Source organism: Pleurodeles waltl, chromosome 12 (assembly GCF_031143425.1).
Source record: "Pleurodeles waltl isolate 20211129_DDA chromosome 12, aPleWal1.hap1.20221129, whole genome shotgun sequence".
Lineage (NCBI taxonomy): Eukaryota > Metazoa > Chordata > Amphibia > Caudata > Salamandridae > Pleurodeles > Pleurodeles waltl.
This window is the reverse complement of record NC_090451.1, coordinates 62,086,118-62,112,561: the sequence shown is the minus strand read 5'-3', so window position 1 is coordinate 62,112,561 and position 26,444 is coordinate 62,086,118. Positions and strand designations below refer to the sequence as shown.

Sequence of the window (26,444 nt, the reverse complement as noted above, 5' to 3'; positions counted from 1 at the left end):
TGTACTCAGAGCCTGGACAGAGGTCTCTGAGCTTGTGCACCACCAGTTTGTTGTAACGTCGGACACTGTATGGACAGTGCTTAATTTGTGCTTGTTGTTTCTTGTGCAGAACACCGGCACTTATTTTTGAAGGCCGGCACTTATTTTTCTGCCTCAAGCATTCACTGCGAGTAAAATACACATATGGGAAAGAGGAAGGAAGAGAAAAACGAAAAAGTGTCATAATGGGAGAAAGCAAAAAGCTGCAAGCTGCAAGCTGCAAGAGAGAGCTGAAGGGGCAGGGAGTGGCTGTAAATGGATTAAAGAGGCCCAGGTGGCTTCAGGATTACGCTGCCTCAGTATTCTATGCTGGCACATTTACTTGCAGCAGCTGCATGTTTAAGAGGAGGGCTTTGGGCACCAGCACGTTTTTATTTACACATTAAGCACTGTGTAAGGATCCCATTTGAAGGCAGCGGTATATAGTCTGACCAGGAGCATAGCTATCAACAGTACAGCAGGTGCAGTGGCACCGGGACCCAGAGGTCTGAGGGGCCGTGGTTTCTCCATTTATAGCCGTTTTTACTGTCAGACCAGGAGATGGAGACGCGGCCTCTTTGTTTGCATTTGGGTCCATGACACTCATACTATGCCACTGAGTCTAGCTGATAGGTACAGTCAGTCCGTCCCTGCCTCAGTCCGCCTGACAGATATGTCAGTCGGTCCCGGCCTCTCTGACAGCTCACTTCGGCCCAGCTGTACTCGGCCCACGGGCCATCATATGATGCCTTCTCCCCCACCGCCCTCCCAGAGCTGCCTGTCCCTCCCAGGCTCCAGTGACATCCCCATGGGAATAGATCGGACTGTCACCTCCCCCGCGGCCTCCTGCCATTGGCCGCTTCGTAGAAAGCTCGGTCGCCCATTGGGCGGCTCGCACTTCCTCCCGCCTTTCTTCTGTTTCCAGCAACTTTGCTCTGGAGTTTCAAACTTTGTTTCCTCTGAGCCTGGCTCGGGTTTCAGATCGCGTAGCCGGGGCAGGGAGTCAGGCATACGTTTTACATGTGGAGCAGCCGAGGCAGGAGGCCTGGGGGTGGGGGCTCGGCCTGGTGAGGGCGCACTCTCTGGAGGGCTCACTGTGCAGGGGGGACGTCAAAGGGGGGAGGGCTGACTCCTGGAGAGGGGCTCTGACAGGCAGGACCAGGGGGCTCGCCGCCTCTCCCATTCCTCATCTGTCAGGGAAGGCAGAGGGGCTGGGGCCGCCTCCCTCCTCGGCCTCAGGCGGCAGCGGATCCAGAACAAGGCGACCCCACCGGATGAGAGCATCAGGTAAGGGGGGTCACAGACCCGCAGCAGTCCAGGAGGGTCCCACCCTGGGCTGTATGTTTAGGTTGGGACCCGACCACCACGTTCGATGTTAGTTTCACAGATGCAGTTGTGTATGGGCTCATTGCACGATTATTATTAAAATATATGTATGTCACTTTTTCACTGTATCAGATTGCCCGAGGGTTCTGTGTATTGTTTTAAGGTGGGTGTCGTTCTGGTGATAAATAGAGATAATTTACTTAAGATGGGCGTGTGTTTTATTTTTGATATTTTCGCTGCTAGTAATTTAGGTTAATGTACAACAAACAAGCTCGGGGTTGAAACAGACTGTGCTGCTAAATGCCGCCATGCCATGTCTGACACATTCAGCCAGTCCTGGCTTTTGGGCCAGCGGCACGTTGCATTCTGGGACTTGTGGTTCATGACTTTCAGTCTCCCTTCAAAATGTGCGCTCCAGCAAACTCCCTTACGTTCGATGCTGATACAGAAAAAGGTAGGTATGACCGGGATTTTAGATATGACCTGGGGCAACCTGGCAGGGTTCATTTCTTGGAGGGTCCCAAAGGTGAGGTGCAGATAGTCTGCTCACCGCAGACGCAGTATTTAGTTCTGGTCTGTCGTGGGACAGCCTAATGCATTCTTGAGATGAGGTGCGAAGTTATCCCTGCATAGAAGTGAGAGGGTTGTATGGCAGTAGTTCATGCACTGAGGCGCTAGATTCTGCAGTGAGGCGCTGGTTCCTGCAGTGAGGCACCAGTCCCTGCAATGAGGCGCTAGTCATTGCACTGTGGTTTTAGTTACTGCACTGAGGTAGTGGTTGCTGCACTAAGAGCCCCCCCGAAATGAGTTAAGGAAGGCCCCAGAGGTGAGGAGGGAGTGACAGCTGGAGATGTCACAAATGAGGTGCTACTGTACTGCACAGACAGACTCTGGGCGCTATAAGCAGGATCCCCAAAGCTGATGCAGCCTTTGCTATGGGGCTGTGCAGTTAGAAGTTATGGCACCAGTTGGGGTGCTCCAGAAGTGAGGGAGGTGGTGCTCGCTGCAGACTAGCGCAGAGGGGAGGTGACGTCAGGTAATATTCACTTCTGAGGCCGAGCATACCTCTACCAGAAGTAAGGCCTCGCAGAGGGTTTTGAGCCCTTGTCCGGGCCGGTTGCAGGCCGGAGCATGCAATGACTGGTTAGAAGTGTGTTAGAGGGTTCACCTGGCGTGAGGTGCTGTGACACCCCAAGAGTTCTGTGCGTCTGTTCCACAAACCCGCACATAAGGCTGCTTGCTACAAACTGAGTGTACCAGGTGTGTTAGTATACACACCTCGGGGTGGTGGCCTCTTCTTTCCAAACCTATGAGAGCTCCAAAGATGGAGGCTGAGGAGGGCGGGGCTACAGGGGACAACTGCTCTGGTCTTTATTAGATGAGAAAGCAGAATCCGTGGACCCAGTGTTGGGGTGACAGACATCCCCCCTCCAGCCTGTTACGGGTTGATGAGGAGCGGTGATGTCTTCTAAAGCCCCCCTCTTCTCCCCCAATACCTTCATTTCGGGGTCCATGTTGGTGGAAGGGAGCTTGAAATTAGGCCAAGTGAATTTATCGGTGTTCGTCGAGGAGAGCAGCTCTCAGACTCCCAACAAGCCAGTCGGGGAATTCTGACCTGAAGTGAGTGCTGGCACCGGTTTAATAGATGAAAAGTTAGACACAGACCCCGTGAGGCTGATCTTGGCATGACTGGGGACGGTGTTGAATTACTTCCGGAGTGATAAGCGCAGAAAGGCCCATGGAAAGATGAGGTGGGTTAGTAAAGGGCAGAACGTTGCGTGGTGAGATCGGAATGGGAGATCTTAGATGGGATGGGAGAGCAGGAGGCAACGACCAGATGAAGTGTCTTCTACCCTACACCGCTTCACGTGGTAGTAAGTGTATTCGCGATGAAGAGGGAATTAGAGAGGGGAAGTAACTATCTTTTTGGTGCCTGAGTCTAGGCACTTTGAAGACAGAGGTGGTATCTGAGGAGGGAAGATAACCTCACCTCAATGAGACATTAGCCGCAGGACGGGAATCCAATGTGATGGTGACTTGGGTGAGTTCCGTACAGTTGTAGCACATATCTGCGCCTTGAGGCCCTCACCGGTGAGTAGTGCGCTTTACAAATACCTGATTGATTGATTGATTGATATCTTGTAGCAGGTAAGGTTGGAAGAGGTGAGTGCCAGGGAACTGAGGTGGCTTGAAGAGTAGTGGGGCTGTGGTACACCTGAAGGATGCCCGTCGGAAACGAACTGTATGGAGGGGTGGGGGGGGCTTTAACAAGAGGGAAGCCATCCAATGTAGGACCCTCCCTGTCAAGTTGATTGAGCAAAGTCCAGAAATCGTAGGGACATGAAGAACTATATCAAGAGGACTAGAAAGTTTGTGGGAGCACAATTGCCGCATCTCCCTTCCGCAGTTGTCACAAGATCAAACCAGGTAACAACTTGGGCGCCTGGCAGATTGTTTTCATCAGATTAACCGAATAGTTGTGACTAACTGGATTTTCAGTCAGAATAAGTTTAGTCAAGAATCTTTCTTTAGCACATGCCTGCCTTTAGACCTTTTTAGTTAGGCATTTTATTTACTTTACAGAAATTGTACATAATTAAGGCTCATAGCTTTCCATTTCTACTGATTTTTACTGATAAATACACACAGAAAAACTATTTTCATGTCTGGATTTATGATTAAAGATGGAGAAAAACGGAAATATGTTTGGTTTTTGAGTGATTGTAAATGCTCGCAGTCATGACTTCTAGGCCAAAAACTGTGAAAATTGTCAGTTAACGAGTCAAAAAAGAGATAATGTTTCCTAATGAGGCTGTAAAAGCTGTACAAGGGTGATACTAACATATTTATCATTAATGGGTATTCATGCTATTGAAACATGTCAGATATTCAAGTATCAGTGTGCATTTATCGGTTAAATAAATATGGTAATATATTCATTTCAGCTTAATTGTTTCACAAAAGAGAAAACAACACAGATAAATACAGATACAATTATCAAAAAATAAATATGGAAAAATATAGGCGACAATGTAAAAAAAAAAAGTACCATAAAACAGGAGCACCATATATAATTATTAGGTCTGGCTTAATCCAATACATTTTTTTTTAGTTTACTAAAAAAGACATAAAATATATTTATTTACAGGGTTTTCAGCCAGACCTCTTCATCCATTGGCCTGTTCCTGTGTCATTCATAGTTGTTTCTCCTACTACAGCATGGGGCAACGGGTCAGCCCACTTCAGGCATTGGCTAGCTTCATAGTCAGTGACAGTTTTCAGATCCTTCACAAGGGTTCTGACCACATGTATGGCTGGCACAAGAGCATGTTCCCTCTCATGACGCAGATCTCCGACATCCTCTGTGAGTACCACAGGGGAATGTCCCATCTCCTGGCACATGCTCTGTATGGGACTGGCACAGGTGTACAACGCATCTGCATAGCACAGGGTCTCACGGCCTATGTGAAGGATAGGGGTGCATGAGGTCTGTCTGATGGCACAGGGCTTTGACAGCCCATTAGATTGACACTGGTACAAGGTCACTCCTCTTGCTCAGGTCTCTGAAAACCTGTAGGACTGACAAAGTTGCATGACACCTCACCTGGCACAGGGCTCTGATAATCTGTGACTGAAATCAGGGTGACCCATCACCTGACGCAGGGCTCTGACCGTCTATCTGAGTGACACAGGTGCTTGGCCTCTCTCCTGGCGCAGGGCTCTGATAGTCTGTGTGACTGGCACCAGCGTGACCCATCACCTGACGCAGGGCTCTGACAGTCTATGTGACTGACACAGGTGCTTGACCCCTCTCCTGGCGCAGGGCTCTGATAGTCTGTGTGACTGACACCAGGGTGACACATCACCTGACGCAGGGCTCTGACCGTCTATCTGAGTGACACAGGTGCTTGACCCCTCTCCTGGCGCAGGGCTCTGATAGTCTGTGTGACTGACACCAGGGTGACACATCACCTGACGCAGGGCTCTGACCGTCTATCTGAGTGACACAGGTGCTTGGCCTCTCTCCTGGCGCAGGGCTCTGACAGTCTATGTGACTGACACAGGTGCTTGACCCCTCTCCTGACGCAGGGCTCTGATAGTCTGTGTGACTGACACCAGCGTGACCCATCACCTGACGCAGGGCTCTGACCGTCTATCTGAGTGACACAGGTGCTTGGCCTCTCTCTTGGCGCAGGGCTCTGATAGTCTGTGTGACTGACACCAGGGTGACACATCACCTGACGCAGGGCTCTGACCGTCTATCTGAGTGACACAGGTGCTTGACCCCTCTCCTGGCGCAGGGCTCTGATAGTCTGTGTGACTGACACCAGGGTGACACATCACCTGACGCAGGGCTCTGACCGTCTATCTGAGTGACACAGGTGCTTGGCCTCTCTCCTGGCGCAGGGCTCTGATAGTCTGTGTGACTGGCACCAGCGTGACCCATCACCTGACGCAGGGCTCTGACAGTCTATGTGACTGACACAGGTGATTTACCCCTCTCCTGGCGCAGGGCTCTGATAGTCTGTGTGACTGGCACCAGGGTGACACATCACCTGACGCAGGGCTCTGACCGTCTATCTGAGTGACACAGGTGCTTGACCCCCTCTCGTGGCGCAGGGCTCTGATAGTCTGTGTGACTGACACCAGGGTGACACATCACCTGACGCAGGGCTCTGACCGTCTATCTGAGTGACACAGGTGCTTGGCCTCTCTCCTGGCGCAGGGCTCTGATAGTCTGTGTGACTGACACCAGGGTGACACATCACCTGACGCAGGGCTCTGACAGTCTATGTGACTGACACAGGTGCTTTACCCCTCTCCTGGCGCAGGGCTCTGACAGTCTATGTGACTGACACAGGTGCTTGACCCCTCTCCTGGCGCAGGGCTCTGATAATCTGTGACTGAAACCAGGGTGACCCATCACCTGACGCAGGGCTCTGACCGTCTACCTGAGTGACACAGGTGCTTGACCCCTCTCCTGGCGCAGGGCTCTGATAGTCTGTGTGACTGACACCAGGGTGACACATCACCTGACGCAGGGCTCTGACCGTCTATCTGAGTGACACAGGTGCTTGACCCCTCTCCTGGCGCAGGGCTCTGACAGTCTATGTGACTGACACAGGTGCTTGACCCCTCTCCTGGCGCAGGGCTCTGACAGTCTCTGTGACTGACACAGGTGCTTGACCCCTCTCCTGACTCAGGGCTCTGACAGTCTATGTGACTGACACAGGTGCTTGGCCTCTCTCCTGGCGCAGGGCTCTGATAGTCTGTGTGACTGACACCAGGGTGACCCATCACCTGACGCAGGGCTCTGACAGTCTATGTGAGTGACACAGGTGCTTGACCCCCTCTCCTGGCGCAGGGCTCTGACAGTCTATGTAGCTGACACAAATGTGTGACTTCCCACCTGGTGCATGGTTCTAACAGTCTCTGTGATTGGCACAGGTCACCTGCCGCAGGGCTCTGACAGCCTATATAGCTGACAAAGGTGCATGGCACCCTCTCCTGACTCAGGGCTCTGACAGTCTCTGTGACTGACACAGTGCATGTCCTCCACTCCCCCCCCCCCCCCCCCCCCCCAACCTGGCACAGGGCTCAGACAGTATCTGACCACAGCTCTGTAAACATTTCAGGCACATTACATCACGAACTGATTCAATAAAGCTCCGCCCGCGGAGGGCTTTGCCCAGGATCACAAGATGCCGGGATTGTGTTACCGTCTGTTTAGGGCACGAAGCCTACACCTCCAGGGCAAACAAAGCAAATCGTTATAATGCGGTTACACGGGGCAGGGCGCTCTTCAAAAGTGTATAACACAAAGCCCTTGCTGGTGACTCTGGTTTTCTCAGTCCTATAGCGCCTCGCCACAGATTCTCGGTTCAATAGCACGTCCCTCCACCAATATAGACCTTACTTGCCCTAATTTCTCGGCGCTAAAGCACCAAGAGCGCCTCCTGACTCCCTTGCTATTTACACGATACTGATTTGTTCCCCTGTGTATAGGGCCATATGTACGAACACATTTTCCTATTGACACAGAATGGGAAAAACCCTTTGCTACATCTGGCCCATAGTCCTTACAATTTATTCTGAGTCGTTCCCCCACGTATAGCGCTTTGTTGCCCCTTGCTATTACACCACACTGATTTGCTACCCATACTCTGTATAGCGCTTTGTTGCTTCCTAGCTAGATTCCCTCTGCAAATGTTTCCACGCATACATACATGCCTACACGTTAGCCAACTGGGACATACTTCACGGTTGGAGAGGCTGCCGGAACATGTGGGCAAAGCAACAAAAAACTCACGGAGTGCCCAGGCACATATGCTACCTGGTACACCCACGTGTAACACCCTCCTAACACACAGATTCCTCTGTGTCACCCAGATGTGTAGCAGTCGTGTACACACGAAGGCCAATCACCCTCCTTTACATCATCCTAGGCAGAGAACACAGCACTCCAAACATGAGTGATGGCTCAGTGCGCCTCCTTCGAAGTTAAGACCACATAACCTAACGAACCAGCTCGTCCTTTGGTGTATCAGGTATTATCGCCATGGCTGACACGTGTTTCACTCAGGCTTATAGTAAGCTTTGCAGCTTTTTCAAGGCTAAGGATGAAGCATCTTCTCAGCATCCGCAGAAGGATTTAGACAAAAAAGTTGGGAAGAGGCCTGCGAGAGTCCTACGAAAAGCAGAGAGGGTGTTTTAATCCTGAAGAAACCTTGTCCTGATGTGTGCAGTTTCCGCCTAGTTCTATGGTTTACTGTAACCCGATTTACCAATTTCTTTTTCCGCAACACAGTTTTCCAACCACTGGATACCAGGGTTTCAAAACGTCTATGAGCCAAAACAGAGGACACATTAGTCAAATACTAAACTAGGTCTCCGATCAGGGGGCGCAGATGAGACACTCGTCAGAACTTCTTTAAAAATTCATCCTGCATGAGAAACATTGCCCCTGAAACCCTAAAGCTACCGAAAAGGCCCTGCCTAGTTCCACCACAAAGCCCAACCTGGCTAGGTGGGGAACAAAAGGCAGTCAGCGGTCCAAAGTGCACAGGAGTGGGTTAATATGTTCCCTACAGCCCAGAGTCACTAGTTTTTGTGGACAGAAATGCTGGAGCTCACCTTTCTTCATATTGATTAGTGCATGTTGAACTGTCCAGACCAAAACTGCTTTTGGAAACAGGTCTGTGAGCATTTCAATTATTTTATTTGTATTTCAGCTATTGTACTCCTGGTTGGCAGGCTCGTATTCCTCTCGCCCAGGCTTATAATATGCTTTGTAGCTTGTTCAAGGCAAAAAGACAATGCAGAGACAATTGGGGACCAATAGTAGAGGGGGGAGGAGGGGGTGGCCTGTTTCTAAATCTATGTTTGGTTGGAAACAACACGGAATAGCAGAAGTTAACCCCTGGTGGGCCTGTAAGGCCTGGGGAGACGCCAATCCAACCGGAGACCAAAGTGTTCACAGCACAGGCAGAAGCACTAGGCCCCTCTCCTACACTGACCCTCCCCCCCCAAGAAGTGAGAGGAGAGTGGGCTTCAGTCCGTCCATTCCACCTCCAGAATTTGGTGGGACACCGGAAGCTACCAAAATCCACAGACCTGCTTGACTTCTCACATTGTGTGCGGGAATACCAGCGATGTGTTTTATTGCAGCGCTTGCTACCTCCGTTTTGCCAGAGGTTTAAGTTCTTAGCTTTCAAGTTTCTCAGGTCCTTGTGTCACAGAGCTGGTTTTACACTGCGTTGACTAAGACTACAAGTCCCAGAATTATAAGGGAAAAAAAAACAGTACTGGCCGGACAAGTCACTGAGTGGATCTAGGAAAGATGGCAGCCGTGCCGTTTCCTCGCGTGCAAGTAGTTCTTCCAGTTCAGTGTTCAATTTTGCAATCTGGGAGCTGTAGTCCTGGTTTTAGAAATTGGACCAGCAAAACTACGAACCCCAGATCCCAAAGGGAGAAACCCTTGGATGAATGAGCTTTTCATCCATAGGACTAGCCTTTTGCCTTTTCACGGCGATGCGAATATCCCCGGTATAATGGTAGTACATTTGGTCACTCTTGAAGGATGAAGGGCTGAGTTGACCCTACCAGGGTTCGAAACTGTCACTTTCAGGTCACACACAGGTTTCAGCAGGGAGGGCTAAACTGAAGATGCTATCAGTGGATAGGAACAGACATATTTTTTAGGAACGTACCCCTCCCTCGACCCCCTCCCATCCACCAGCAGGGACGCGTCCTTCAGTCGAAGAGATCCCTGTCCATCGAGGGGATGAACAAATCGAGTCCTTCCTCAGTACAGACAGATGGAAGCACTTTGTAGTGCCGAGAGAACCCGTGCATGCACACGTGATGGCACGAGAGTGAACGGGGTTTTTAGAGCTTATAGTGTGTGAGTCACACGTCTGAAGCTCAGACGTGCAAGGCCAGCAGTCTTTAAATTCGGCGGTCCTGGGGGGAGATGGACCCCTCACAGTGACGTCAGCAGACAGAGGAAAAACACCCCGAGAAGCCAGCCCTGCCAGGAGTAGTGTTGTAACACAAACCTTACTCCCACAACCCCGCCAGTTAACCCCGGGAGGTCACCTGCTGACTAACCTCGGTTCCACACTTCTCTTTGCACCAGACTGTGGCCGTGTCAGCAGTCTGCGGACACCACGCCGTGACGTAGGCCTTCCTTGCAACTTTTGGCCAGCTTGCAAAATCTGAAAGCGGTTTCGAGGCCAGCAGCGCCAAAAAGCCTTCAACTTTCCTTCGCGCCATCTCAGTTCCCCTGCAGGGCCCGAGAGGCAGGCTTGCACTGGTACAACCCAAGTGCTTGTGAACCGACCTCCTGCCCAGTGCTTAATTTGTAAGAAAGTAAGTGCCGGGCCCTTCTCGGGAGGCCCCTGCAGGCTGCAGCACCCGCTGCCCCTACCGGCGATACCAACACAAGTACTAACCATCACACCCCTGCAAGTGTGACAATTCAAACAACTCCAGGCCCGCAAAGCTAATATTATGCTGTCAGCGGCAGGTGTTATTCATTTTTATGTATATTGACTTGTTAAAAACTGTTGTCGTGCATATCTCAAAATCTGACACAGCAAAACCATGTGGTGGACTGTCACTAGAACTGATGCTGACAAGCAGGTGCCGGTGCAGAGCACCGGAAACCACCAGCTCAAATTAAGCACTGGTTCTGCCTAGTACAGGTGAAGGAAGCTTGTCCTCTGCACTTCATGCTGTACGTGTGATAAAAGCCTGCACATCCTATGCTGTGCTCCTGCAGGTGATGGAAGCTTGCACTCCTACACCCCATGCTGTGCGTGTGTGAGAGAAGCCTACACATCCTATGCTGTGCTCCTGCAGGTGATGGAAGCTTGCACTGCTACACCCCATGCTGTGCATGTGTGAGAGAAGCCTGCACATCCTATGCTGTGCTCCTGCAGGTGATGGAAGCTTGCACTGCTACACCCCATGCTGTGCATGTGAGAGAGAAACCTGCACATCCCATGCTGTGTGTGTGTGTGAGGAAAGCCTGCACATCCTATGCTATGCTCCTGCAGGTGATGGAAGCTTGCACTACTACACTTCATGCTGTACACGGGTGAGAGAAGCCTGCACATCCTATACTGTGCTCCTGCAGGTGATGGAAGCTTGCACTGCTGCACCACAATCTGTGCACGTGTGAGAGAAGCCTGCACATCCTATGCTGTGCTCCTGCAGGTGACGGAAGCTTGCACTCCTGCACCCCATGCTGTGCACGTGTGATTGAACCTGCACATCCTATTCTGTGCTCCTGCAGGTGATGGAAGCTTGCACTGCTACACCCCATGCTGTGCGTGTGTGAGAGAAGCCTGCACATCCTATGCTGTGTGTGTGTGTGTGTGTGTGTGTGAAAAAAGCCTGCACATCCTATGCTGTGCTCCTGCAGGTGATAGAAGCTTGTCCTCTGCACTTCATGCAGTACGTGTGAGAGAAGCCTGCACACCCTATGCTGTGCTCGTGCAGGTGATGGAAGCTTGCACTGCTGCACTTCATGCTGTACGTGTGAGAGAAACCTGCACATCCCATGCTGTGTGTGTGTGAGAAAAGCCTGCACATCCTATGCTATGCTCCTGCAGGTGATGGAAGCTTGCACTACTACACTTCATGCTGTACACGTGTGAGAGAAGCCTGCACATCCTATACTGTGTTCCTGCAGGTGATGGAAGCTTGCACTGCTACACGACATGCTGTGTACATGTGATTGAACCTGCACACCCTATGCTGTGCTCCTGCACGTGATGGAAGCTTGCACTGCTACACCCCATGCTGTGCATGTGTGAGAGAAGCCTGCACATCCTATGCTGTGCTCCTGCACGTGATGGAAGCTTGCACTGCTACACCCCATGCTGTGCATGTGTGAGAGAAGCTGCACACCCCATGCTGTGCATGTGTGAGAGAAGCCTGCACATCTATGCTATGCTCCTGCAGGTGATGGAAGCTTGCACTGCTACACTTCCTGCTGTACACGTGTGAGAGAAGCCTGCACATCCTATGCTGTGCTCCTGCAGGTGATGGAAGCTTGCACTGCTGCACCACATGCTGTGCACGTGTGAGAGAAGCATGCACATCCTATGCTGTGCTCCTGCAGGTGTTGGACACTTGCATTGCTACACGTTATGCTGTACGTGTGTGAGAGAAACCTGCGCATCCTATGCTGTGCTCGCCCCATCCTATGCTGTGCTCTGGCAAGTGAGGGAAGCTTGCACTTCTGCTATCCATGCTGTAAAAGTGTTTTGAACAAGAGACGCTTGCATATTTGACCTCTGCCTCTAGTCCATGCTGCACATGTGATCTGTGCAAAATAAGCTGCACCTCTCATGCTATGCCTCCAGGCCATGCCACACGTGCTCCGTCCAAGAGAAGCTTGCACCGCTTATGCTCTGCCTCCAGTCCATGCCACAATTGTGCTCTGTGCAAGAGGAGCTTGCACCAGTTACTCTCTGCCTCCAGTCCATGTTGCACGTGTGCTCTGTGCGAGAGAAGCTTGCACTGCCTCCAGTCCATGCAGCAGGTGTGCGCTGTGCGAGAGAAGCTTGCACCTCTTATGCTCTGCCTCCAGTCCATGCCACAATTGTGCTCTGGATGAGAGGAGCTTGCACCTCTTATGCACTGCCCCCATTCCATGCAGCATGTGTGGTCTGCGCGAGAGAAGCTTGCACATCTTATGCACTGCCTCCAGTCCATGCAGCAGGTGTGCGCTGTGCGAGAGAAGCTGGCACCTCTTACTCTGTGCCACCTGTCCATGCTGTACGTGTGCTCTGTGTAAGAGAAGCTTGCACCTCTTACTCTCTGCCTCCAGTCCATGCTGCACGTGTGCTGTGTGAGAGAAGCTTGCACCTCTTGCTCTGCCTCCAGTCCATGCCGCACGTATGCTGTGTGAGAGAAGCTTGCACTGCTACAATCTGTGACACGTGTGTTGCGTGTGAGAGAAGCTTGCACCTCTTATGCTCTGCCTCCAGTCCATGCAGCACGTGTGCTCTGGGTGAAAGAAGCTCCTCTTACTCTGTGCCGCCTAGCCATGCTGCACGTGGGCTCTGTGTAAGAGAAGCTTGCACCTCTGATGCGCTGCCTCCAGTCCATGCAGCAGGTGTGCGCTGTGCGAGAGCAGCTCCTCTTACTCCACCTCCAGTCCATGATGCACCTGTGCTCTGAGTGAGAAGCTTGCACCTCTTACCTCTGCCTCTAGTCCATGCTGCACGTGTGCTGTGTGTGAGAATCTTGCACCTCTTATGCTGTGCCTCTAGTCCACTCCACACACGTGCTCTGTGTGAGAGAAGCTTGCACCTCTTACCTCTGCCTCCAGTCCATGCTGTGTGAGAGAAGCTTGCACCTCTTACCTCTGCCTCCAGTCCATTCTGCACGTGTGCTCTGTGTGAGAGAAGCTTGCACATCTTACCTCTGCCTCCAGTCCATGCTGCACCTGTGGTCTGTGTGAGAAGCTTGCACCTCTTACCTCTGCCTCAAGTCCATGCTGCACATGTGCTGTGTGTGAGAGAAGCTTGCACCTCTTACCTCTGCCTCCAGTCCATGCTGCATCTGCAGTGTGTGAGTGATGCTTGCACCACTTACTCTCTGCCTCCAGTCCATGCTGCACGTGTGCTCTGTGTGAGAGAACCTTGCACATCTTACCTCTGCCTCCAGTCCATGCTGCACCTGTGGTCTGTGTGAGAAGCTTGCACCTCTTACCTCTGCCTCCAGTCCATGCTGCACGTGTGCTGTGTGTGACGCTTGCACCTCTTACTCTGTATCCAGTCCATGCTGCACGTGTGCTCTGTGTGAGAGAGACGCTTGCACCACTTACTCTCTGCCTCCAGTCCATGCTGCACGTGTGCTCTGTGAGAGAAGCTTGCACCTCTTACTCTCTGCCTCCAGTCCATGCTGCACGTGTGCTCTGTGTGAGAGAAGCTTGCACCTCTTACCTCTGCCTCAAGTCCATGCTGCACATGTGCTGTGAGTGAGAAGCTTGCACCACTTACCTCTGCCTGCAGTCCATGCTGCACCTGTGCTGTGTGATAGAAGCTTGCACCTCTTATGCTATGCCTCTAGTCCACACTGCACGCGTGCTCTGTGTGAGAGAAGCTTGCACCTCTTATGCTCTGCCTCCAGTCCATGCCGCACGTGTGCTCTGTGTGGGAGAAGCTTGCACCTCTTATGCTCTGCCTCCAGTCCATGCCGCACGTGTGCTCTGTGTGGGAGAAGCTTGCACCTCTTACCTCTGCCTCCAGTCCATGCTGCATGTGTGCACTGTGTGAGAGAAGCTTGCACTTATTATGCTCCACCTCCAGTCCATGCCACACATGTGCTCTGTGTGAGAGAAGCTTGCACCTTACTGTCTTCCCCCAGTCCACTAGGTACATTTGCTCTGTGTAATCGATGCTTGCACCTCTTACCACTGTCTCCAGTTCATGCTGCACGTGTGCACAGTGTGTGAAAAACTTGCGCTTATGCTCTGTCTCCAGTCCATGCCGCACGTGTGCTCTGTGTGAGAGAAGCTTGCACCTCTTATGCTCTGCCTCCAGTCCATGCCACATGTGTGCTCTGTGTGAGAGAAGCTTGCTCCTTACTGTCTTCCTCCAGTCCACTAGGTATGTGTGCCCTGTTTGAGAGATGCTTGCACCTCTTACCACTGTCTCCAGTCCATGCCGCACGTGTGCTCTGTGTGTGAAAGGCTTGCGCTTGTGCTCTGCCTCCAGTCCATGTTGCACCTGCGCTCTGTGTGAGAAGCTTGACCCTCTTACCTCTGCCTCCAGTCCATGCTGCACCTGTGCTCTGTGATAGAAGCTTGCACCTCTTATGCTGTGCCTCTAGTCCACACCGCACATGTGCTCTGTATGAGAGAAGCCTCTACCTCTCATGCTCTGCCTCCAGTCCATGCCACACGTGTGCTCTGTGTGAGAGAAGCTTGCACCTCTTACCTCTGCCTCCAGTCCATGCTGCTCCTATGCTCTGTTTGACAGAAGCTTGCACGTCTTACCTCTGCCTCCAGTCCATGCTGCATGTGTGTTCTGTGTGAGAGAAGCGTCCACCTCTTATGCTCTGCCTACATTCCATGCTGCATGTGTGCTCTGTGTGAGAGAAGCTTGCACCTCATACTGTCTGCCTCCAGTCCATTAGGCACATGTGCTCTGTTTGAGAAATGCTTAAACCTCTTACTACTGCCTCCAGTCTATGCTGCACCTGTGCTCTGTGTGAGAGAAGCTTGCACCTCTTACCTCTGCCTCCAGTCCATGCTGCACCTGTGCTGTGTGAGAGAAGCTTGTACCTCTTACCCCTGCCTCCAGTCCATGCTGCATGTGTGCTCTGTGTGAGAGAAGCTTGCATGTCTTACCTCTGCCTCCAGTCCATGCTACCTGTGTGCTCTGTGAGAGAAGCTTGCCCCTCTTATCTCTGCCTCCAGTCTATGCCGTTCGTGCTCTGCGTGAGAGAAGCTTGCACCTCTTACCTCTGCCTCCAGTCTATGCCGCACGTGTGTTGTCTGTGTGAGAGAAGCTTGCACCTTTTACATCTGCCTCCAGTCCATGCTGCACGTGCTCTGCATGAGAGAATCTTGCACCTCTTACCTCTGCCTCCAGTCTATGCCGCACGTGTGGTCTGTGTGAGAGAAGCTTGCACCTCTTACTCTGCCTCCAGTCCATGCTGGACGTGCTCTGCATGACAGAAGCTTGCACGTCTTACCTTTGCCTCCATTCCATGCTGCACGTGTGTTCTGTGTGAGAGAAGCTTGCACCTCATACTCTGCCTCCAGTCCATGCCGGAAGTGCTCTGCGTGAGAGAAGCTTGCACGGCTTACCTCTGCCTCCATTCAATGCTGCACGTGTGCTCTGCGTGAGAGAATCTTGCACCTCTTACCTCTGCCTCCAGTCTATGCCGCACGTGTGGTCTGTGTGAGAGAAGCTTGCACCTCTTACTCTCTGCCTCCGGTCCATGCTGCACGTGCTCTGCGTGAGAGAAGCTTGCACCTCTTACTCTCTGCCTCCAGTCCAGGCTGCACGTGCTCTGCGTGAGAGAATATTGCACCTCTTACCTCTGCCTCCAGTCTATGCCACACGTGTGGTCTGTGTGAGAGAAGCTTGCACCTCTTACTCTCTGCCTCCAGTCTATGCCGCTCGTGCTCTGCGTGAGAGAATCTTGCACCTCTTACCTCTGCCTCCAGTCTATGCCGCACGTGTGGTCTGTGTGAGAGAAGCTTGCACCTCTTACTCTCTGCCTCCAGTCCATGCTGCACGTGCTCTGCGTGAGAAGTTTGCACCTCTTACTGTCTGCCTCCAGTCCATGCTGCACGTGCTCTGCATGAGAGAAGCTTGCACCTCTTACCTCTGCCTCCAGTCTATGCCGCACGTGTAGTCTGTGTGAGAGAAGCTTGCACCTCTTACTGTCTGCCTCCAGTCCATTAGGCACATGTGCTCTGTTTGAGAAATGCTTAAACCTCTTACTACTGCCTCCAGTCTATGCTGCACCTGTGCTCTGTGTGAGAGAAGCTTGCACCTCTTACCTCTGCCTCCAGTCCATGCTGCACCTGTGCTGTGTGAGAGAAGCTTGTACCTCTTACCCCTGCCTCCAGTCCATGCTGCACGTGTGCTCTGTGTGAGAGAAGCTTGCACCTCTTACTCTCTGCCTCCAGTCCATGCTACCTGTGTGCTCTGTGAGAGAAGCTTGCCCCTCTTATCTCTGCCTCCAGTCTATGCCGTTCGTGCTCTGCGTGAGAGAAGCTTGCACCTCTTACCTCTGCCTCCAGTCTATGCCGCACGTGTGTTGTCTGTGTGAGAGAAGCTTGCACCTCTTACATCTGCCTCCAGTCCATGCTGCACGTGCTCTGCATGAGAGAATCTTGCACCTCTTACCTCTGCCTCCAGTCTATGCCGCACGTGTGGTCTGTGTGAGAGAAGCTTGCACCTCTTACTCTGCCTCCAGTCCATGCTGGACGTGCTCTGCATGACAGAAGCTTGCACGTCTTACCTTTGCCTCCATTCCATGCTGCACGTGTGTTCTGTGTGAGAGAAGCTTGCACCTCATACTCTGCCTCCAGTCCATGCCGGAAGTGCTCTGCGTGAGAGAAGCTTGCACGGCTTACCTCTGCCTCCATTCAATGCTGCACGTGTGCTCTGCGTGAGAGAATCTTGCACCTCTTACCTCTGCCTCCAGTCTATGCCGCACGTGTGGTCTGTGTGAGAGAAGCTTGCACCTCTTACTCTCTGCCTCCGGTCCATGCTGCACGTGCTCTGCGTGAGAGAAGCTTGCACCTCTTACTCTCTGCCTCCAGTCCAGGCTGCACGTGCTCTGCGTGAGAGAATATTGCACCTCTTACCTCTGCCTCCAGTCTATGCCACACGTGTGGTCTGTGTGAGAGAAGCTTGCACCTCTTACTCTCTGCCTCCAGTCTATGCCGCTCGTGCTCTGCGTGAGAGAATCTTGCACCTCTTACCTCTGCCTCCAGTCTATGCCGCACGTGTGGTCTGTGTGAGAGAAGCTTGCACCTCTTACTCTCTGCCTCCAGTCCATGCTGCACGTGCTCTGCGTGAGAAGTTTGCACCTCTTACTGTCTGCCTCCAGTCCATGCTGCACGTGCTCTGCATGAGAGAAGCTTGCACCTCTTACCTCTGCCTCCAGTCTATGCCGCACGTGTGGTCTGTGTGAGAGAAGCTTGCACCTCTTACTGTCTGCCTCCAGTCCATGCTGCACGTGCTCTGCGTGAGAGAAGCTTGCACCTCTTACTCTCTGCCTCCAGTCCATGCTGCACGTGCTCTGCATGAGAGAAGCTTGCACCTCTTACCTCTGCCTCCAGTCTATGCCGCACGTGTGGTCTGTGTGAGAGAAGCTTGCACCTCTTACTGTCTGCCTCCAGTCCATGCTGCACGTGCTCTGCGTGAGAGAAGCTTGCACCTCTTACTCTCTGCCTCCAGTCCATGCTGCACGTGCTCTGCGTGAGAAGCTTGCACCTCTTACTCTCTACCTCCAGTCCATGCTGCACGTGCTCTGCGTGAGAGAAGCTTGCACCTCTTACTGTCTGCCTCCAGTCCATGCTGCACGTGCTCTGCGTGAGAAGTTTGCACCTCTTACTGTCTGCCTCCAGTCCATGCTGCACGTGCTCTGCATGAGAGAAGCTTGCACCTCTTACTCTCTACCTCCAGTCCATGCTGCACGTGCTCTGCGTGAGAAGTTTGCACCTCTTACCTCTGCCTCCAGTCTATGCCGCACGTGTGGTCTGTGTGAGGGAAGCTTGCACCTCTTACTCTCTGCCTCCGGTCCATGCTGCACGTGCTCTGTGTGAGAGAAGCTTGCACCTCTTACTCTCTGCCTCCAGTCCATGCTGCACGCGCTCTGCGTGAGAGAAGCTTGCACCTCTTATGCTGTGCCTCCAGTCTATGCCGCACGTGTGGTCTGTGTGAGGGAAGCTTGCACTCCTATTGGTCTCGCAGACCATGCACTGTGTGCGGGAAGGAAGCTTTCACTGCATGCGAGACGTGTGCATGGATATTGCATTGCTGCTGTTAATGTGTCCTTACCTGTGCTACAGGTGTGTTCGGCGGTAACATGTTTACTGAAAAGTCGTCTGTGTGTGGGGCAGAACTACACTCGCATCCATATTGTGCCAGGCAGTGAGATGCGCATGCGCTGTGCCTGTGCCCTGGCTCACTCCTTTTCAACTCTTCACGGCGCTCATTTCTGCGGTCCTTCGATTAGATGCTTGCACCCTTTTTCTCTTGACATCTTTCTGGAACCTTCCATCTGCATATCACGCACCTCAGCCCTTTTCTCGCCTCACTCTCCGTCCCCCTGTATTTCTTGCACCGCATTCGTATCCCCCCCAAAAAACAAACACACACCGAGCACACTCACCTGCCCGCACTGCCTTTTCTTTAACTATCGCCCTGCTACTATCGCGATAGCTGTGTACCTCCTTCACACGCTTGTGCACAGAATCACAGTCGTCGTACCTGGCTAGTGCTCTGCGGAGAGGCCAAGGACTGGATGAGCACGCATCGTGAACCCCTGATTATTGAGCACTGAGGGACACTGCGAAGCTCAGCGTGCCTTCGGCCCCAAGTCCACAGTTCTCAATCGCGCCCCATTTAAAACCCCCACCCACAGCCTCAACTCACAGAGATACATAGAGGCGCTTCTTTTCACAGTGAGCGCTACACATGAGTAATGTGATGTTTGAAAAAAACACATCAACACAGCATCCTTGAAAAAAAGCAACTCCCCTTCGGGAAAGAAACATGTCAGCGGAATAGAAGTGGTACAGTGCTGCCCCCAGACTGAGAGAAGTGTCGGCGGTGGGTGCCAGGACAGTTACAGATGGCGCTTCAGCCCCCACCTGCCCACCCACCCTCCTCCCAGTAACGCCACTACACCTGGCCAGGATTCAATCAATCAATCAATAGGATTCTCTATGCAAAGGCCTGAAAGAATATTGCAGAACCATCAAAAGTTGTTATTTTTTCCCTATAAAATATTATTTTTAAACAATAAATCCCAAAGGATATATATATATATATATATATATATATATATATATATATATATATATATATATAACGCCATTAGAAATGGCCTGTATTTTGTCCAAGAAAGGTGTCAACTCTGCTTGGCCTCGCGGCGCCTTGTGGAGACGTTGCCCTGTGTCCTGACTCATACTGAATTGACTTTTCTCAGGGATATTTAATTCCAAACAGACAGGGGTAGTTTTCGGGGCGTGACTTATCATCTCGGGGAATTTCCACGAAGGGGCGAATCCTGCAATCCTAACCCGATCCACGCGAAAGTTCCAGGTTCTTGTCCGCCTGTCTCCTGGTAGCTGGAACAGTCCTGTGCAAAAGAGAAGTGTGGCGTTGTGCCCACAGCATTGGCATCAAGAGGGTACATCCCACACAAGAGGGCAGTGTGTGCCGTCAGGTGGTCCCCACTCACCTAGAGTGCCATATCGGTCACCCGCAAAGCGATTACTCCACTTCAAAGCGCTAAAGTGAGCCTTTTCAAGTTTAGGGCAGGAAGGATCCCTAGTCGTCCCTGCATCCTGTCCTATACCAGGAAATGTTGTAGTTGTCGCTTTTGTGGTTTGGACCTTCCCGAAACATACAATTTAATAGCACGTCCAGGAGGAGACAGATGTCCACCTTGAGAACGTGCATGGAGATGCGCGCCCCCTTCCTGTTTTAGAACAGATGGCATGCCCACTCTGCCCCACGGGGCCCATCCGGGTGTTTGGGGCACGCGCGCGTGTGTGCCAATTAACTGCACGGACTCTGCGGGTGCCTAACGCCTCGCCTGGCAGACGCCCAGCGCTTCACACTTGGCGCTATTCGTGAGAAATGCTCTTAAAATGGACTGAAGCTGAACGGAGAGACAGTCCCTGCAGGAATGTACATCTGATGACCCGGGAGGGCTGGGTCAGCCACGACTCCCCCCAGCCCACCAGGATTTTATCACCGGCTTATCCCATATGTCTACCCTCCTCTGTTTACAGCGTCAACGCTCGTCAGGTGATAATAAAACTATTTTATAACCACTCAGACTGGATTAGGACAGCCCTCGCAGGAACATGTTCAAATATAAGCATTTCTAATCGTGTTGTACCACAATGCTCGTGCTCTCAGTGGCAAAACTGCATTTTCGCGTGCTGTGTTGTCAGAAAGGAGTTTAAAATGAAGTCAATATAAATGTTCTTTATTTGTAGATATATGTCCCCACACATCTTTTCATCTCATTTTTTTCACATTTCGAGTTTGGCAGAGGAGGGATCCGAGGCGGTGGACCGTTAAGCGATTCGCCCAGGATCACACAGGGTGGGTTAAGCGCTAGCTCTCCTGGCGCACAAAAGCAGCATTTTTATATATTTCCTTTCCCCCTCCCTTGCTAGTTAAGTCTTGAGCTCTGGCAAGCTGCGTGTAGCAGAGCTGGCGTCACCCCGTTGGAAGCGGGGTTCGGTAATGGAGCCTGGACTTGGAAACGGCACCCCGTTTTTTGCCCCATTCTCCTAAGTGTAGTCTGGGGCTGAGCCTGGGTTTGCTGGAGAAGCGGTACAAAGGCGGGCATGCACCTAAAACAAAAGGCCCACTGAGGGTGCCAGGCCAGCACCCCTGGAAAAAGGGACCCCAGCAGTTTCTGGCATCAAGCAAGTATAATCAGGGGGGTCTGACCTCTTCTGTGTTCTTTGGGCAGCTGGTTTTGCATTTGTACCCCAAGATCTGTTACAAGACGCAGAAAAATTGCTCCTCTGTGGCGAACTTTGTCTTCAAAGCAGAAGCCCACAGGGACATTTCCCGGACCCCCGGCGCCCCAGTCCGACCCTTAAGGCCATCATGGATGTTTGCAGCCCCAGAAAGTTTCCCGACAAGAGTTGGCTCTTCCTGAAGGCCTTGAGGAGTGGTCCCATCGCCAAACATCTGTGGACAGGGCACGGCCGCTTCCTCTTGGTGGTAATGAGGAGGCCGGATCCTGCTGGTCGAACAATCCGGGCAGAGGGAACAATGGCCCAAGAATGGGCATTGATGGACGCCATATTGGATTGGACCGGGAAAGTACACAAAGGCTCCTGTAATAACAACATCCCATTCGGCTCTTTTGTAATCACGGCTTCCTGTTTATAAGATTTTAGCCCTTCCGACTGCCTTCAGTCCTGGCACGTACAGGACCCTGGGGTACCGCAATGTGCTGTCAAAATGAGATTTCCGCTGCCTTCCTAGCAGCTGGGATTTGATCTCTCCAATCTTGTCCTGACACAAACTCAACTCCGCTTAATAGTGATTGGAACTCTAGACGTTTCTGGCCGGCTTCAAGCTAAGCAGCATCCTGTTCGGTCTCTCACACGCTTGGCACATGGTACGAGAAAGGCGTGTACTGAGCAAACAATCGAGCAAACAAGTGGGAAAGGGAGGGGAAGGCACACATTTGCTGGAGTCCACACTAACATAGCAACTCAAGTTGTGCTAGACTAGGGGTTTCCAACCCAGGGCCTGCTTTAGGGTGGTGCGTGCGGTGCAGCCGCACCGGGTGCTGACCTGAATTAGGGGGCGCTGACCTCAGGGGGGTGCGCTGTGTTTAGCAATAACTTAGAAACTTGTGATTTAAAAGCATCTTCTGAAAAGTTCCTTTTTGTGTCCAAACTTCGATAAGCAATTAAAATGTGAAGATACCTAGTGTGATTAATTTTCCTGCTAGGGAGAGAGGTGGGAGTTTTGTCTAGGCAGCTTAGACTCGCCATAAAGTAGCGAAGAGGGTTAATGTGCCTGCTGCAAAGAACAGAGCTATATTTTATGTGGATAGCTGAGTTGTTTAGTAAAGCCAGCTTTTACAACCATGTTAAAACAAATGAATGTATGTCAAAGGGGGCCTATAGAGAGATGAGGGGCACATTTTCTGGGTCATAGTGAGGTAATCCAAGGAGGTGGTCATGGGGTGGGGGGCACCAAAAGTGTCTGTCACACAGGGTGCCACCAGCGCTAAAGCCGTCCCTGCTCCAACCATTTCTGTAGTGGGAGATACTTGTGATGAGTGAAAATCAACATGAGCTATCCATGGCTAAACAACTCACTCATTATGACCAGACACGCCTACGCCCAGCTTCCTAGACTTTAAGCCTAATGTCCGTAGAGCCAGATACTGTGGTTTGAACACAATACTTCGACTAGGAACTCTATGACAAGTCTGCCACGTGTATCAGTGAGAGCGTGGGCTTTAGGGATATGAACATTTGTGCATATGAATGGGATATATGTGTATTGGTAACTTAGAGCCTGTGTCTTACGTACTTGTGGCACAGGACATACCTTTTGCCACATATGGCGGTGTTCTACTAGCCACTGGGAGCAAGAGGCCCGCTGTTTGTAAATGCAACAATTTGAGAAAAATAAAATGAAAAGTTCACTTAATCATAAGGTAATTTTCATTTTAATATTCTCTGATTTAAAAGCATTGCGAAACATCATTTTGCTCTCACCTCCAATATTGAATTGACAAGGACTTTTATTTAAGAGTTAAATACTTTTAGTGTTTCAATTCTTCACCTCTGCACCCTGGGTCATAAATCTGACCCCAGCACTGCTACTTATCAGGCTCTATCTGCAGTCTGATGATGATAATGTAAAATGAACCCAACCTTCCCTCAACTTTAAAAGGGAAACTCTGACCTTGTGCTTATTTAAAATGAACTCAGAGCCAGGAGCTACTCTGAAGGGGTCTGAGATCTACTGGTAGTTCATGATGGACTGGTTGGAGACACCTGTGCTAGACTGTTGGGCTACACATCTACTAAAGAGCGTAGCTAACGGCTATCATGGGTCACTGGCCTGCTCAAATACCTCTCAAACCCGGCAGACCTGTAACTAATGTACATATGTGTGGAGTAAGTATGTATGCATATGGATCACATGGCCGTGCCTTTCATGGCCAAGAGAACGCGTTGGTCAACCACCAGCAGCCTCATGCACGCAACACAGCACCAAAGTCTATATCGCTGGTTATCGTGGCCTCCTAACTTCTCAACTCAACCGATAAGACGATGGTCGCTTCTTCTCATTGTTCAAACCTAAGAAATATTAAAGTCCCATGACTTATGTATCTATACACAGAGTATATATTACACAAGTCCCATGCAGGCATGCTACAGGAATATCGTTGTCAGAATATAGTACAGCATATTGTGCCTTAATATTGTCCCATTCTGTATATAAAAGCAAACTGACGCCCAATGGAGCAATGTCTATCACACAATGTTTTAGTCAGACAGTATTTATGCATGCAGTATTCTGATATAGCAACCCGGTGAAGGCAAACTGTACTTTGGTAATCTGGCTAGACCACGACCAATCACCATCCCGTGTGACTATGCAGAACAGACCGGGTGTCACTGACCAAACACAATTATACCAAACTTCCATGACTGGGGTCAAGGAGAGATCCCAGAACTCGATGGATGCGGTACCTTGAATGGTGAGGGCATAACTAGCCATTACAAATTTCCAAAGAGCGCTGTATGTAAATGACAGGTGCATTTAGATCTGTGGGTGGGCTTCGACAGCGAGGATCCAAAGATGCTCTTAAGGCAGAAAGGACCATGGGAAGCAGCATTGCCTGGGCCTGCTCAGAGGGTGCTTTGTGAGATTGGGACTTGAAGCAGGAGATTAATATGGGGCTGAAAATGGGTTTTGTGAACTCAAGGCTCTGCAATGGCGGTAAGCCACTTGCCGGGGCAATAAAGGCATCTTTAATGATGGCAAACTCTTAGACTTTAGTGTCTAGTTGGAGTCTGTGATGGTTATACTGGTATTCATACGTAGCGCTTTAACTCACCCAGGTTTGCCTCAGAGCACTGTGGTGGGACAGGAGAGATGGACAGGAGAGACCATGGACAGAAGAAAGTAGAGAAGAAGGGAGAAAAGCAAGTGTGCTCGGTGAATGGAACAATCTTACCCAAACACTTGCATCCTTCCAGACGGAATGAAGGTGCAAGACAAAGAGATAGTCCTTTATCTCGATACTCAAAAGTCATCTATGATAAGAAGCCTAATCGGTCACTCATACAGGAAGCAACAAGCATCCTCAGAAGTTGGTGCAACTCTCCTTAGTTCTTCAGAGAATTTTCTCATGGACCAACTTCAGGAACAAGGAAGTCCAGGAAGAGTCCTGTTGGTACAGCCTGAGAGATAATCTAGCATATTAATCGCCGTTTTGGGGGAGAGTGGATTATTCATTCCAAAACCCAGGTATATATTTCCGTAAAACCTTATTACACAAAATATACCTAGCATTTGAAGATGGTTGCTGGGGGCTGGCCTTATTCAGGTCAGGGATAACGTCTATTCTGTATCCGTCTGGCCTCTTCATTACGCCCCCTATCAATGTTCTTTAAAAACAGGATGTGAGCCCTCACCCACATCCTGTGGCATGCTTCATCGTCAAATACCTCCTTACAACAACCACAGTTCAGAAGATGGTGGGTTAGTGTAGGAGTTCTTAGACGCAATTTCACATTTGTGGCAGACATCACATTAACTCTGTAAACATGTGTAATTTTCTTAACATGCCTCCTTACTGGTAAAGTTTTGTACAAGACCTTAGATAAAATGTGTAGGGGGTCGTCCTTCAGTACTGAATTATATTTGTGTCTCCCTTTGCATAACTGAAAACCCATCAGGAATTGTGTTAAGACCCCCCTATGCTTAATGTCTACATGTTTCAGCCTCATTTAGTGCCCTTGTCGGGTCAAGAGCATTCATCAGGGCAGATACTCATGTACGAAAACCTTTACCATCAAGCCGTAAACTAGGTGTGTTGCTAGGAAACTTAACAAACTAATACGAAATTTCTAAACTTATTGAGTAGTGTGACTCTGAAGGGCAATACGCTGGAGTTTGATAGAACAGAAATAATTTTGTATAAATCTGTATCCTGTTGCTAAACTGTTAGTGTGTATCCCTTTTCTTGCGCCCAGCATCACTAGTATTATTCTTCACTCACCGTCTACACAAAGCAAACCCTCAAATTGTGATAACTTTTAGGGGTCCATTAAATCCAAATTATAGAGGTCCCAGATCAGGATTCAGAAGAGCCGGCTCCGTGATAAACTCTCAGGGTATTCATTGAAAATACACGTAGAAGCAACTAATCTAAGTGTACCCATATCCAATGGTTATCATGAAAATCTGACATGGATAAGGCACTCCTGGACCTACACTGGACAACCCTGCCGCAGATGTACCCAAAGAAGAAAAAAAGCCACCTTCATCCTCAAGTTGATCAGCAATGATCCAAGCTCATTGGTTCATGTGGCTTGGTTGGAATATTACCAACAATGGGTCTAATGTGCGCAACCCTTTGCCTCATGGTCACCGTCAAACTGGCGCGCCTTGCCGATTGGCCTGCCCTCCGCCCGTTGACAGTACCTTCTCCTCTAGACGTTATCGCTCCGGAAGCAGCGCTCCAGAATGTCTTCACCTCAAACCAGGCCGGGTTTCGTTAAGTATGTTAAAAGGAGACCTGTAGCGGGGCCAGCGAGTAGGAGAGGAAGGAAGGAAGCGGAAGGGGAGTGGAGGAAGGAAGCCGCTCAATCGGTGGCCATTTACTATATATTCTCCCCTTTGATTGTCCCAAGCTGAAAATCCAACAAAGTGGAGACGTTTCGGTCACTGCCTGACCTTGATAAGAGGGCAGAGCTTCTTCAGGGCTGATGGATGGAGAATGGCGGTAACAAATGAGCGGTTCCTGACTCTAAAAATAACTGCCTCACTTCTCCTAGACCTGCGGGTCAGTTCCAGGGCCCCCCCTTCCATCTTCCAGAAGTAATGCTTCCAGAGAGGCCAGCTGATTCCAATATAGAAAATGTCATGCGCAAAACTCCCAACTGGGGATTTTACAATGAAGGTCAATTGTGCTCAGTGTGAATTTTAATAGTAAAATTGCCTGGAGGGCTCGAAGCAAGACAGTAATTCATGACCGGCTATGTATTCAGAGACATGAGTCGTGGGTGGGGGGGAGGGTGGCGACTCAGGCTTTGATGGGTTTGTAGGAGGAAACAGACTGCTAGAAATGGAACTGTTTTATCCAAGGAAGGCAGGTTG

General features: G+C 50.8%; 1 protein-coding gene across 1 annotated transcript in view; it reads left to right on the top strand.

The window, feature by feature from the left end:
* The first annotated feature begins 975 nt into the window (after window positions 1-975).
* TNFAIP8L1 (TNF alpha induced protein 8 like 1) overlaps window positions 976-26,444 on the top strand; it is a 57,331-nt gene continuing 31,862 nt past the window's right edge. Inside the window, exon 1 of the mRNA XM_069217034.1 lies at window positions 976-1,305. Coding sequence (XP_069073135.1) covers window positions 1,293-1,305 — 13 coding nt within the window. The 5' untranslated portion in view covers window positions 976-1,292. The remainder of the gene's footprint in view (window positions 1,306-26,444) is intronic.